Genomic DNA, 15,888 nt, shown 5'->3' with positions numbered 1-15,888 from the left:
TTTTTTTATTTATCACATTTCTCTGTTTCTGTTGTATTCTGTTTTACAACACAACATACATTCAACATGAGTTTAAGCTTAAATTTACATGTTCACCAACATGAATAATATTTAATAGATTAGTGTGCTGGTTATGTCCTGCCTCCACAAATGTGGTTAATAAGAGTTGTTTGTTATACAAAATATGACCTAAGTTATACAAAAAGGTAAATTGCCATTTTTTTCTCTCGTAATGTAGCAAATAGGCCTCTAGGCCAGTAGCAGTGTAGTTTTAACATGCAAAAGTTACGGTTGTGCTGATTTTTGGATATGTTTGATAGTTTGTAGTTTTAAAAAAAGTTTTCGACCTTGGTGCACGCCAGAAGACATCATCATCTTGGAAAAATGGCGCGCAAAACTGTTTTTTTTTCACGATATCTCATTACCGATAGGTATGACGATAAAAATACTTATCAATTTTGTAGAAAACAATTCTGTACAACTTTTATCTGAAATATTTTTTCATATATTCGATAGATAGCACGCTACAGTGCTGCAAAGTAAAGTGAAATATTAAAAATTTACAAAACGCTCCGTTTTGCGCATATTTTATGATAATTATTGTATTTAATTACGAATTAAAATAAAAGACACCATAACATTAGAGAACAATTTTTGTCTACCCCATTCGGTGCTCACTCTGGATCAAGGACACATCGATAAAAAGCATGTAACTAATAAGTAATTTAGTTAAACAATTTGTTGTGTAAAATTAATTCACCGAAATTCATATCAATTTTTCATTTATAAATTTTCATGCATAGAAATTCTTTTAAAATAATATTCAACAATAGATCACTAATTTTACAAAATAAAGGACTCGTAATGTATCAAACACTTAAGTTTTGTCATTAATTTGATTTCCCTGAATTAAAATCATAAATAAATATATAAAACAACATTACATTCTATAAAATGAAAATTTTATTGTTTGATTATCAAAAATAGGTATTGAAAAACATGGATATTTTTACACCCTAGGTTCAAAATGATTAAATTTATTTTTTAAAATAGCCTAATAATATATGTGTACTTTTATCACAGAATTGAAACTAATTTAACTTATTTTTATTAAATTAAATAGGTACATAATTATCAAGGAATGTACATGAACACAAAAGATTTAAGATAATTTTTACATACAGTACAAAAGTTAGAAAACACGGAAAAAGACAAGAAAACTGTAAACTGGAATGAGTATACATATTTATCTAGTTTATTGGAATGAATGCGCATAATCAGCACCGTTCAAAAACTTTATAAAGATCTGGCATATTGGCTATTTGGAGTATGGCTCCGTTCTCTATAAACTCCCTAGGTGGTAAGAAATACTTTCGTATAGCTGCGTAGATGACATGCTCGTGGGTCCAATGCAGGAGTTTTACTACACTCTCTTCCTTGCTGAGATTCTGTTGAGAGTAGAAAATGGCCGTTTGCCGGGCGATCGTTTGAAAGCATTCCTTCTCGCTGTCCCAGTTGACCTCGGTGGCCAAACGCAACATGTACATTGGAAGTTCGCCCATGAAAGGTGTGTAATTATCTGAAAGGATAATATCAATCAATATTATTAGATACATACTTTATAATTATAATGATTTGATAAGAAAATTATGTACTTAACACAAAGGTTATACAATCCTATTTGGGTTGTGTTTAGTAGCACTCAATAGTGAAGTGTGTTTGAATGACCAATTAATGTTTAATAACGACGCCTATATACTACAAGACAGTAGTCACTTGAATTGATAAGACCATAAAATTTAATGTGGGTATATTCAACCGAACGCCGCTTATTCGATGCTTACATGCTGCTTTACGGTAGTGAGTTATGGCACCCTACGAAGGCTCAGGCAACTGTATTCTGAGTTTTGAGAAGTTTGCAGCGTATACTGGGTGTGCGGTGGTCTAACTTGAGAAGTAACTATGAGATAAGAGAAGCAACACTGAACCAGATTTACTGCGGATGCCTCAAGAAAATTTCAATCTGGCTTGCTTGTTTTGCAAGTTAACTGGATTACAGCATCCTAAAAGGCCGCTAAATACCATACAGGATTCTGGCATGACCTGGGAAGATGTAAGAAGACTGGAATTCTTGGTAGAGCCGTGTGGTGTCCATCTGCTCCAACTAAGGGGCAGATATAGCCGAAGAAGGGGGAAGATATTCATATAATATGTTTTTAAGAATGTATTATTCATTGAAATTACATAATATGGAAAAAGCTTCAAAAATATATAGAAAAAATCTTGTAACTAATTCGAACACACATCTTTTTCTATTCGGTTGAGGGCCTGCACCAATATGTTACCGACTTGTAGAATATTTTTAATTTCTAAGGCTTCTCTAATAATATGGCTATACTATGGAATTTAGCTAATGTTTTTCTCGGTTTACTGAAGTCTCGCCAGTAACTGAAAACTGGTTTGGTACTACTGTTACAGCGGCTTTTTGTCTTATAGACTCTACTTGGTGTGGTCTAGCATTGTGGAACAATTTATCTGTTTATAATATGTTATTAGTAATTTAAATTACCCAATAGAAGGGGCAATGACATCAGTTTTCCATTAGAATCAATCTCTATCGAATAATATTCCAAAAGCATTGGTCCTTTGCTTATAAGAATATCTTTTACTTGCACCGCCAGGTCACCTTTCTCCCCTACAATTTCAAAAGTCTAATTAGTATTGAACACATTGACTGCTGACTAGATAATTAGTTTTTAATTACCACATTTAAATAGTATGTTAATTATATCGAACGGCCACTTAATCGTTAACACGCTGGGCGCGTCCAATGTATTAAGCAATATGACATGACTTTTTAGTATTTACAAATAAGTATACATACATAACAGATTTTTTATTTTTTATGAGAAATGGATGTCAGCCACTTGCTCAACCTATCAGGTCCATACCTTGACTACTAACACAAATTGAAAAACAACACGTGTATTTGCCAGACCCAGGATTCGAACCCGGGAGCCACGATACAAAACCTCCAGGCCCATATGATCTTATTAGGATCGGACATGGTCACAAATTTTCAGCCAAGTGTCAAAAAAAATATCTAAATTGCCACTCAGGGATATTAGATAGAACTGTTAACTGTGTTGACTAATAACTCTACTGATTAGACACAGTTATTATTATATACCTATATAAATGAATGAAAGGTTTAGGTCCCTAGATGAGTACAAAAATAAAATTTATTACAAAAAAAAAACTGAAGTTTAAGCAAGGCCAAGAAAGTATCTCTAGATTTGGGTCTATTGACCCAACAAGCTACTAGTTTTTTTTTTTTTTTTTTTAATTTATCTTCATGTCAGACATATTTGTTAAAAGAATATTATGTACACTCAATGACATTAATATGGACGAAGCATCTGGAAAAAAAAAATGACACTCACTTTTTTATCGGGTCTGCCGAATGGTTCGGTTCGAACGGGTTCGCTCAAATGAACATTGATACTAGAAACACTGTCCTAATGCCATTGCAATAAAAGTGATATTGCTATAAATTCCTGATGCGTGATATCGCATAATAGAAATTGCGTGACGTCTACCTATACATGTGCGAATGTCACTATGCACGAATTTACTAGCTAGCTACTGTATTGAGTGAGTTATGCATTAATAATGTCATTGTGTACACTAATATAATTCATTTTTTTAATGTATATGAATCAAAATATTTAAGATTAACAGGTGCAGTTGAACCCCGATCTACCGTTCTCGCATAAATCGTTTTCCCGCATGGATTATTTATTTTTAAATATTAACCAATATTATCCTGATTGACCGTTTTTTTGAATATTTTTTATTTGCCTTTCGTCAATCTCGCCTGACCTTTCAGTGATTCAGTGGCATTGCTTTGTTTGCACAGGCAGCTCAGACTTGCGTGGCATCTCGTATTACAAATTTTGATAAGTTGCAACTAAAATGCAATTGTAAGTTTTTTAAAAAAAAAAAATTATATCCACATTTATCGGTTTTTTTAGGGTCCCTTGGAAATCGTAGAATCGGGGTTTCAATGTATTCACATTCAAATACATACCGTCTTCAGGACACCACCCCGAGGCAGGCAGGTCCAAAGCAAGCAAAACTAATTCTTCAATGGGTAAAGGTGAACCAAATTTTATGAATCCAAAGTTTTGAAAATCATATAATAAAATCTCATAAAAGAGCTCTTCCCTGAAATAGAAAGTATGAAAATTAATATTCAATCGCAGCATGGTGCATGAGTTTATTGTAATTAAATAGCACATAACAAATTCGTACATTAACTTGATAGAATTGCATAGATACATTTTGGTAGAATGCTGAATTAAAGCTTTCGATTCGTCTATCGCTCCGATGAACACCAAGTTAGCCAGAATCTCACGCAGGCTAGTGTTGCATTTATTCTCTACTTCCAATCTTAGTGTAATAATGCTCGTGAGTTTTGTTTCGTTCCTTTGGACACTGAATTGCCTGGTTTTAAAGGAATCTTTCGGATTTACATATGTGACATGAGCTGGTGTGCTCGCCATTACCGTTCCACCATTGTAAGGTTTTGGAGATTTTTCTTTTGATGCAGTCGCAACATTATTTGGATTGTTCAATTCTTCCTGCTTATCGGGTTCAGGATTAATATTAATTTCTAGTACAGAATCCATTTGTGGATCTTTATCAACATCCATAGATAGCGTCTCATTTTTGGAGTTTGTAGCTATGCCAAAAAACTTCTCGATCTTTTGATCGGTTGCATCAGTTCGCACCATATACTTTGCATAGATTTCTTTAGCATCACTCTTGTTGTGTGGTTTATCTTCCATATCAGGGACAGTGGCTCCCGGTAACCGGGTCTGAAAACATATAGCCAAACGACCATAAATATTTCATAAACAAGATTAACTTGAATTTAAATTTCAGTATAATCATGCAGTTAGGGCTATGCCCTATGCATAATTATACCTACCGAAATAAATGGGTCTATGCACGATTTACAAGTGTATAACAAATAACGCATAGAGTCAAGAATCGCAAGATTAAAACAAAAGTGAAAGCTGTCATATAAATACACTTGGTAAACAGAAACTACCTAAATATAGTATTGAAAATCGTTTACTGGTTTCAGACACGTAAAAATGGTATCGAAGTGCCGATTATCTACACTCAATATTTTTAATATTAACAGAAAATCGGAATTTAAAAATGACAACATTTTTTAAAAACCAAAAGCAACGTTGCACTGTTATGTGTTGTTTTGCTAATTTGTCAACTACACATGGGGTGTATAGTTAGTTAGGTTCATATAATGTTGACATCCCATAAACCATTAGTTTTCATTATCTATTTATTTTAAATTAAAACGAACCTGGGTATACATAACACGCGAATTGTTGCAAGACAGCAGCTTCGCCTCCACTATCAGTTTGATTTTCTCAATGATCTGTTCCTCGTACAAGAAATGCACTTCGTGTTTTGTCGGATGAACATTTACATCTACATTCTGAGGATCTATTATAAAGATAAAAAGCGAACATTATAAACAATAATAAATTATATGCTTGTAACTTCCTAAACATTATGTAAGTAACAAACTTATAAATAATAATCCATACTGTCAACTTTTTTTTCCAAACCAAGTACAATGACACAAATCTCACAATAGTTACAGGCAAGACTAGAGGCAAGATTATTTAGAATTAATCGAAAGTACATGCAATCAATCGTTATAATATATACATACATAGATATTTTTTTTAACACTACAACAGGCTATGAGGCCCAATGTACTGAAACAGTACAGTAGTTAGTAATCACAAACACTCTGACTTTGAGAAAAAAACGAATATACTGTGACCTCACCAGGATCAAACCCGGACCCCCCTGATGAAAGGCCAGCGCTTTACGCACTGGACTATGAGGGACTGTTGGTAGTAGAAATTTTTTAATCGTTTTCGGTACTTAGCTATTTACATAAATATAATATGTTATGTAGAGGAAGGACATATTCTTCTAGCACTGCGGCCATGATGAAATCACTTAGCAACGGTGTTAGTGTTGTTTGAAAGTAACGATACTCCTAAATGAGTTGCCAACACTGCCAGAAGAGTTTAACACAGAAAGAATCATATTTTGTTTTATTCAAAGAATCGTATTTTGATGTTGTGATTTTTTTGTGTATCCTCTTTACTCATTTGAAATTACAAAGGAAGCACACATACCTAACTCCAAGCTGAGATACATAAATGAATGTCCATTTTTAGGTAGGTATGTACTATAGACAACATCCACTGCTTTTTTGATAGCTGAAAGGTAATTAATATTATTTAATAAAAATATACTTGACATCAGATAAGATTTATAGAATTTCCCAGTTATCTAAAATTCTCAGTCGAGATAAAAAAGTATATAATTTCAGGATTACCGTGTTTTTTTATGATAAAAGATTAACCTGATTACAAGGACATAGAATATTCAAACATTAAAAAAATACATAGCACTCATATTTTTTTTATGTTAACACGAAACAAGATAGCGTCACAGACAACTTTTATTTACTTGTTACCGAACAAATTTGCAAAAATTAGTTGTAATATAGAGTAGTTGCGAGCCCCTAGTCATCACCAGTCTAGCTGTGCCATAGGTTGCCGACCACTGATCTAATTGGTTGGCCTGGTTTCAAATGCCAGCTTAACCCTTATAATATTGTACTATGCATTATTTAATACCTGTATAATAAGTAATGAAAATAATTAAGCAAGCACCTGTTGATTCGACAAGTCGGTGATTGATGAAAAGCAGCATTGTTCCTTTCTTAGTGGAATAATTGACATTTGTGATAAAACCGTGTAGGTTTATTTTGAAGACATCATCCTTCAGAGAAATTTCCATTAGTTCACGTGCTATTTCATTGCCATAAACCTGAAAATATCAAGCATTACGTACGGTAAAACCTCGTTAATACGAATTCCATGGGACCGAAAATCGAAAAAAAATTCGACTTACATAATATATATGGAGGAAAAATATTAAAATTTTGGAAAAAAAAAAATTTTGGTTTTCATTAATTTCGTTTACGGTCATAGATGTGCCTACGAAATTTCCGATTCCGTGTGTGTTAATGGGTCATAAAATGTCTGGATTATTTATACATATTATCACCGGCCTTCCGCGAGCTCTTAAGCGGAGATGGCAGGCCGTGATAACGTCAAGGCCAAAGCGGGGGTGGGAGACAGAAACGCACGGGGTATTTTGTCAAGGCTGGTATATTTTAAGTGGGTACAGGTTATTGTCGTGGCGGTGGGTTGGTCATGGCGATGCAGTCTTTTTGGCTGGCTGTCCGGAATGCTTTAGCTTGGTATCTTGCTTGGCGCCGACACGGTCCTTTTGGCTGGAGAATAGGGGATGCTGGCTTGGCTTCGCGTCCGAGGCGAGCAGAGATCCTGGTTGGTCGACGTCTGATACGAGAGAGAGCTTTTGCGGGCGATGCTGTTGGTTCGGCGTCACGGGAAAAGAGAGCTTTTCGCGCGCGTCCCACTGTCAGATTGCCGGCATTAACGCGCTCTCTGTTTTACCGACGAATCGACTAGTGGCGGTGCGAGCGACCGTTTTTGACAGGCCGCGTCTGTGTTTGGCGGGATTCTGAAGAATTTGAATTTACGATTCTTTGAGGCGGGCTTCGCTCGGCAGAGGGTTGCGAGAACCGCGTAGAGTGGACGTAGGCTGTGGTATTTTGGGAAATATGATGGTTCGGTCTGCCCTTTGAGGTGGTCTCCTGTGGGAGACCTTCATCTGGTATCAATATTACCTTCTTAAAATAAGTAATTTATGATGTTTTAAGAAAAATCTGTCACAATTTTCAATGACTGGCTCATGAAATAGTGTACTTTATTACGATTTATTGAATATTTTTGTATGCCAGGACTTTGAAATCATTTCGAATTACGAAATTCGAATTAAAGGTATGGTTTTATATGAAAATAATGTTCAAGGGACTATTTTTTGTGAAAATTTCGAATTACGGCGAATCTCGAATTATCCGTGTTCTTATTAACGAGGTTTTACTGTAGATCTTCGTAAACCAATGCAGAATTCAGCTTTTTCTATAAATACCTACATAATATATTAGCAGAATTATCCAATTATAAGAAGTAAGGTAAGTTAATAAGCAATGATAACGTGTTTATTGTCTATAATTACTATTGCTGACAGTGTTAACACCACACTAGTTATATTGCTTTGACTTTAATTCTTGTTTCCTGCCCAAACCATGAAACCTCACATAATATAATGAGTTAAGAAACAATCAACAATGAGAAAATAATTATAATCACAATATTATACAGGTTGGGGTAAAAGTAAGCACCCTCCTATTAGTTCCATACTGACTCCAAACACAAATTGAAAAACAATATGTGTATTTGCCAGACCCAGAAGTTTAAAGAAGAGAAAAGTCCAATTAAAAATAGAACATATTGGTTATGTTTCATTTATTGCCTCATTCGGTATGGTACATTCTGTATTTTTTCCCACGAATTTTCAATAAACACTAGCAATAGATAATTTAAATCTCATAGAGCATGTTAATTAATACGTACAATTCGAATATTGTCCACAATATTTGACTTAAAGGGAGTGCGGAGGTCCGTGTTTTCACCAAACTTCTTCAATATAAAACTGACAGAGGCATTATGGACAGCATAACTCCCGACAACCTCAAATATCTTCTGATATTCTTCACTCGGACTCTTCAATGCTTTTTTCCTCGTTACAATGTTATAAAATAAATCTTCAACGGTAATTTGTGTACCTTGATTTCCGGCGCAGGGTTTTATTACTCCTTTGAGAACACCATCTTCATAAGACGCCCTGGAATTATAAAAATGATTATATATCAACGTTCATTCATTTGATTTTAAACTTTTAAATTTTTACTGTCTGTTTTGGACAATAAATAATTATAAAGGAGCCCATAAAGTGGAGGCAGTTTTATACATTTTTAAAGGATCCAATATTAAGTATTTTGTTAGTCGATTAATTTGTTTATTTTTGACCATGTTCCATCCTAAGATCATAACCATGCACCTCCATGACGGTGGAGGTTGTATTAACAGATTTTTGTTTTTACGAGAAATAGATGTTAGCCACTTGCTCCACCTATTAGGTCCATACTTTGGGCCCAAGCACATATATTGAAGAACATGTGATTCGAGCATGGGACCCATGTCATTAGAGGCCGACGCGGAAACCACTCGGCCATCGTAATAACTTATTAGTATGTGGAAATATGTATACTTTAATGGACGTAGGTCTTCAATAGGCCCAGCAACTGAATATATATAGTTAGCAATGATAATTTTATCGTCTAAAATTTAGATTAGTATTTCGATGATGTATTTTACTGGGTGGAGTGCCCTCGTGGCCTGTTGTAGTGTAAAATAATATGGTTACATGTAAAAGGTTCAAATATATTATGATCACGTTATGTGCTGTCACAGTAAGCTGCCGCTGCCTGCTCCCATCTCATAGCACATTTTGAACATTTAAACAGTTCCCAAACTCAAAGGTGATGGCCCCGGGGGGCTACTATTTGATTTTTGATTTATCAATTTCATATTATTATTTAGAATCCATTATATTTAGATTATTTTTATTTAAGGCTGAATTATACATAATATTTAAGAATGTAAGATTCTTTATTAAACCATCATCATCAGCCGGTTTAGATCCACTATGAAGGCCTCCCCTAACTCCTTCCACTCTTCACAGTTCCTAGTTCTTTGCTGCCATGTACATCCACCAAACTTTATGAGTCCTCTCTTGTTATGTTGATATGTTTGATGTTTCAATACAAAATTTTGGTTCGGGTAGATACGCCAGCATGAACATACCCGAATTTGACAGACATGTCTACCAATCAAAATTTTAGCAGTATTACGAATTTACTAATTATTGGAGATAATCGTTGATAGCCGCCGATAACTGCCTTATGTATGGAATGGCTTCCGTGTTAATTTGGACCAATGAAAATAACTCTAAATGTTATGAATAGCTGCGCTGAAAGAATTGATTATGATATAAATCGAAGATGATAATAGTTAAATTTTGGTTCGGGTAGATACGCCAGCATGAACATACCCGAATTTGACAGACATGTCTACCAATCTAAATTTTAGCAGTATTACGAATTTACTAATTATTGGAGATAATCGTTGATAGCCGCCGATAACTGCCTTCTGTATGGAATGGCTTCCGTGTTAATTTGGACCAATGAAAATAACTCTAAATGTTATGAATAGCTGCGCTGAAAGAATTGATTATGATATAAATCGAAGATGATAATAGTTAACCTAGACTCACTTGAATGCACACTTTTCACAGGACGTCTTGGTTTGAATAGTAAGATGAGCCACGTGGCTGATACTTGCCAGGGCCTCTCCTCGGAAGCCGTATGTTTGAATGCTACTTAAGTCTTCGAATTTCTGCAGCTTCGACGTGGTGAAACGTTCACATACTATTTCTAAATTGTCCCGTCTGATTCCTGTTCCATTATCTTGGATCTGAAGTCAAAATTTTGTCAACTATAGAATAATGTGTATGAGAATTTTTATGTACAAGGGACAAAATTTCGTTGATAATATAATATAATTTTGTAAAAATTTTTTATTCTCTTGTTTAATATGCTAAGTACACACGTACATTCTTGCTCAACGGTTTTGCCCGATCGAACATGTTGACTTGGAAACATGCTCGTCATTGCGTCCACACACTCGAGCATCTCGTTACAAGACGTTCAGTTAAGCCATGGACAACGAATTGTTGTTGTGTTTAGCGGGTATAACGTGTTATATTTATTTAAAGAAGTTTAAAAAACGAAAACGTAGAAGAATCTGGGTGAAACCATGGTTAGTTACAACAGAGGGCAATTTACGGTCATGTGAATTTTATAAAAGAACTGGAAGAAGAGCCAGAGGATTATCAGACGCATGAATAAATTTCTGAATGATAAATTATTGAAAATGGTAACACCAAAGATAAAGAAGAAGGGCAATAAGTGCAGATGAAATATTAAAACTAACATTACGATATCTAGCCACTGGAAGATCTTATACGGACCTACAATATTTCTCAGTTATTTACTACTAACTTACGACTAACATGTTCGAAGCGTTGTCTACACGTTGAGACATGCTCGAGTGAATTTCTGTCGAACATCGAGCAAGAATTACGGCTCTTGAATCTTTTTCGCATTGAGACGTTTGCTCGATGTCGAACAAAAAAGCATTGAGCGAGATGGTACACACGTTGAGACATGTTCGAATGTGTGTAAAAGAACGTGCGTGGGTACTTAGCTATAAATTTCACTGTCCTTGACTAAAAATATATTTGATTCCATGCTTGCATAACTCATATTAAAGTACATTTTTTTTATAAAATAGTAAATTTCTAAATAAATCACCATTTTCGCTTCAAGCCTTCAGACCATAGGGTTTTCACAAAATGAAGGTTATTATTAATAGACTTCTTATTGCACAGTTATCATTAAACTCACAAATCTTGGGTAAAAATAAAACCACACGATAGACAGCATCACAGCCTACTTGAAGTTGGACATGCTTGCTATATATTATATTTATATAAAATTTATATTATATAAATATTAGTAATAGGTACCAACCTGTAAATATTTCAATCCTCCTGACTTGACTACAATCTGAATATTTGTAGATTTAGCATCCAGGCTGTAAAAAGACAAATTTTAGTTTACTCACATATTAAATTAACAAGACTTTGACTTACAAATACAGTATATCCTCGATTATTTTGACTGATTGGGGATGAAGGTAGTCCGGATAACGATAAATCTGGATGATCGAAAAAAATAATAAAACATCTATTTTACTTCCAGAATAAACCTTATTAATTACCATTCATTCTCTATTATCATTCAAAAAATAAATCTGGATAATCGAGGTCCAGATTACTGAGTTTCTACTGTACTTGGTTACAATTATATCAATTCTGTCTATATTATATAAATCACCTTCTAACCACTGCTAGGTGAGGGGCTCTAAAACGTAAAACTATTTTTCTTCGCACCTTGTTGTTCTTTACCACATATTTTCGTGTACCCCATCAGTCCAAGAGGATTTTGGTTGTACTTTGAAGCGTTTATAATCCTTCAGATAGAGACTTATTATATGAAAAGATTTTTGAAATCTCCTTCTTCTAGTATTAAGCTTTTCAATAATGTAACAACATAGCATAATGAAAACAATATGGCCGAAGAATGCAGTATTTCTGTGCTTGATAGTAGCTATAGGTTTCTTTGGCTTATTGGCTCATCTTAAAACCTCATTGGTAATATTATGATTAGTCCAGGAAATCATCATCAACCCATGGAGACCACATAAGTAACTGGTTTTTGCCGATGATGTATTACTATATTACATCTATCGGAAAAATAGATAGGTATACAGAAAGCTTCCGACTATCTGTGTGCGGATTATCCATGCATGAATTTAATTTTCAAAAAATCGCTCGCTTTCGTAAACATAAACTAAGCTTAGGAAAATTCAGACTGATATAAAGATTCCTGCAACCAAACCAAAATCACAGATTTTCTTAATAAATAATGTGTATAATAATTGTCTGCTTTAGAAATGTATTACCTGTAATATTTTAAAAAGAAAAAACCATAGTACGGATTATCAATATTTTTCGTTTATCTGTACCGCCTCTCCTCACCATTAGCCCGGATAATCGGGAGTATACTGTATATTTAAAATATGTATAATGCAAGATATATAAAGTATGACTCGTAACGCTTGACATGTTATCATAATTTATGAATAGATGTATACCACCTCTGCATGTCTGACTACATTAAAAATAGTCTCCAAGTGGTAGAAAGAAAAAACACATGTAGCCATTCTCTACTTTGTCATTTTACTTATATTCAACTCCATCATAATATAATATTAGGTACCTCCCAAAGCCTGAACAAAAACTTACCATAAGAAAGCATTCGGCACGTGTATAATCTCCCCCAGAAGCCAGCAACTATTGGTTTAACTTATGTGCTTAGAGTAAAACCGGGAGTGGCTACGTGTTGCTGGATTATGTATTTTTTTAATGTGAAATAGATATAAAGTTTTGGTAGCCGTACTGAGAAGCAAGATGATGGTATACACAATTTTAAAGGTAAGTTAATAAGATAATAATGCACATGATAGCCGAGCGGCTTACGCGTTGGTTTATAATCTTATGGGTCCCAGGTTTGAATCCTGGGTCTGGCAAATACACATATTGTTTTACAATTTATTTTTGGAGTATGAACGTAATAGGTAGTAAATGTAAGTATAGTAAATGGCTCTCGTAAAAAAAAAGACAAAATTCTGTTAAGTAATACAAACCTCTACTCTGTGGAGCCCCATATGATCGTATTAGGATCGGAAATGGTCAAATAATAAATTTAATATAAATAGGTACTTAATAATAATATAAAATGAGGTGATAGGTTAATATATTTTGGTAAAACATAGTAGTTTCTTAGGCATTATATGAAAGCTTAATTTATCATAGAAAATATTATTAAGGAAATATGATTGGTAAATGTGCCGCAGAGGTGGCCATGAGATTTTACAACTTTCTTTTTAGACCAAATTAAACCTAACCTAACCTAACCTACCCCAACCTAATATTACCTCATTTAACCTTAGTTTGTGGTAATGTTGCATCACAATGTATGCAAAATTCAAATTTTCAATTAACGCATATTGGATCGAAAAGCCGATGCGCCGACAGAAAAAGGTATTTATAATAATTATTGTCTACATGGAATAAACTGTTTTGTAAAAAAAAATATAAAACCTCCTTGCCACCTCTGCGGCACAATTATCATATGATTAAATATGACAGTTTGATCATATTGTAAATAAGTTTTGGATGCTTAGGTATACTGAGAATAAGAGAGTTTTTGTGAGATAAGTGCTATAATCTCATTATCACCTTCATCTTTCCATGTAATGCATAACACACAGGCTCACTCCTCTAAATAAGTATGACTATAATATACATAGGGCCTTAAAATAGAATTTATTATACATTTTGCAATATTCTACCTATTCTCTATGAGTTCTTTCAATGCATTTGCCGGCCGCTGAATGACTTCTCCAGCTGCGATTCTATTAACCACCACTTCCTCCAGTTTTCTTATAATTCCTGGTTCTTCCATTCTATATTATTAGAAATGATAATGGAATTCAAATGGATAGTATACTATTGACATAACCTCAAAACGTCATCACCAAATCAACAAAGCTGTCAAAATTTTTGAATGTCTCGAAAAACAAACTTAACAAGACTAAAAAACCCGCCAATTCTATTACAGTGTTGCCATATTTTTGTCACCGAATTACGCAGCATAAGAATTATAATATTTCGGCAAAAAATTGTAGGTACCTAGTTGAATGACCGACACTGCTGCATTTTCAAAAAAATACACCTATGGTGATTAACGAGAGCTTTTTTAGGGAAAATTCTTACTGGCTAAACAAGTGATTCCATTTCAAATCAGGGTCGAGGGCTTTGTTTTATCTATTTTTTTCCGAAATTTCAAAATTATAGTGTTTTCAGAGTTTTATATCGTATAATAAAAAGTAAGCGGGCCAAAATTATAGTACTAATACTATAATTATGGTACGGTTGGTAACACAATATATTGCTGGTTTTACTAAAAAGCAAAAAAGGTGAAAGAACACTATTGTTCGGAGAGTGAAGGCGACAAATAAAACATTTGTATATTTCCGTATTTTTATCCCATTTAATTAGGTGTATTTATAAGCTTGCATTTTTGACTCACACAGCCACATTTCTAACTAACTATTTATGTACACGTAACAGTTATAACTTTACTGTCTCGCCAATTCGGTCAAGCGTGAGCGAGATGCGTTGTTGTCATTTTATGGTGCTATTTGATTGGTTGTGAAAATTGGTAAACGTCAAAAATGTTATTCGGGTGCAGTTCGTTTTTTTCCGGCAGGTTCGTCACTTTCGTTCTATTGCGTAGGCCCAGATATATCACAAGCTCTAACTGTCACGTGAAAATTCAGAAGCTGCTGAACTTTTTTGATCTATGCAATGTATCTTGCAACTTGCACGATAATAAGTGTTTCTTATTGTACATTTTCTTGTTACGGCCACGATAATACGTATTGTCAGCAGTAAATTCATCCACGTGCAGTGTTGCCAACCGTACTATAATTATAGTATTTGTACTATAATATTGGTCCGCGTACTATTTACGATATGAAAAAGGTATATGTAGGTAGTACGCCTAAAATACTATAATTTTGAATATCGGAAAAAATACGTAAACAGTAAGTAGGTACTAAAATTTCAATATTTCCGTACAAAGCCGTGGTGCAAAAGACTAATTTTGCAATAAAATAAATTTTGGCGATCCAAGAAAAAAAATAGGTGAAAAAAGCGTTTGACTTCGGTTTAAAATGGAATTTAATGAATTCGCTGGGAAACATTTATGGACAGAAGTAGGTACCTAGGTACTTAAGTAAAAAAGACCTCGGAATTTCTCAAATTCTTCGTTATTTTTTTTGGTAAACAACAAAAATTCTGTTTATTTTCAACAAAACTGATGACAAGGCGGAAATACTAGTACCTATAATTATTTCTAGAACCGCGTACTATAATTCGGCAGAAAGATGGCAGAACTGAATAGGTCGCATTACGTATAAATCATCAGCTATGGGTCTATTAGGATGTATAAATACTCTTTAAAACGCACAAACGTAAACTATAATATTCGAAGATTTTGTTTTATTTTGAAGAATTATTATATTATAT

At 34.0% G+C, this 15,888-nt stretch overlaps 1 protein-coding gene across 2 annotated transcripts; it reads right to left on the bottom strand.

Annotated features, from left to right (window-relative positions):
• Window positions 1–2: 2 nt before the first annotated feature.
• On the bottom strand, window positions 3–14,391 carry Mlh1 (DNA mismatch repair ATPase Mlh1). Of its 2 annotated transcripts, none has more exons than XM_085954801.1 (11): window positions 14,148–14,391; window positions 11,702–11,765; window positions 10,384–10,583; window positions 8,622–8,892; window positions 6,789–6,945; window positions 6,246–6,329; window positions 5,393–5,535; window positions 4,315–4,880; window positions 4,091–4,227; window positions 2,570–2,695; window positions 3–1,579 (listed from the first exon to the last, which is right to left on the bottom strand). In XM_085954801.1, the coding sequence occupies exons 1-11, from the start codon at window positions 14,258–14,260 to the stop codon at window positions 1,278–1,280; spliced, it is 2,163 nt and encodes a 720-aa protein (XP_085810927.1). In that variant the 5' UTR covers window positions 14,261–14,391; the 3' UTR covers window positions 3–1,277. The 2 variants fall into 2 exon arrangements, with proteins under 2 accessions (XP_085810927.1, XP_085810930.1); XM_085954804.1 differs by having other exon boundaries at window positions 4,342–4,880.
• Between the last annotated feature and the right edge of the window lie 1,497 nt (window positions 14,392–15,888).

Source organism: Rhyacophila brunnea, unplaced genomic scaffold (assembly GCF_057557595.1).
Source record: "Rhyacophila brunnea isolate RB1 unplaced genomic scaffold, BYU_Rbru_1.0 scaffold_4, whole genome shotgun sequence".
NCBI lineage: Eukaryota > Metazoa > Arthropoda > Insecta > Trichoptera > Rhyacophilidae > Rhyacophila > Rhyacophila brunnea.
Note: the sequence above shows the minus strand (reverse complement) of the source record. Positions and strands in the feature narration are given on the sequence as shown.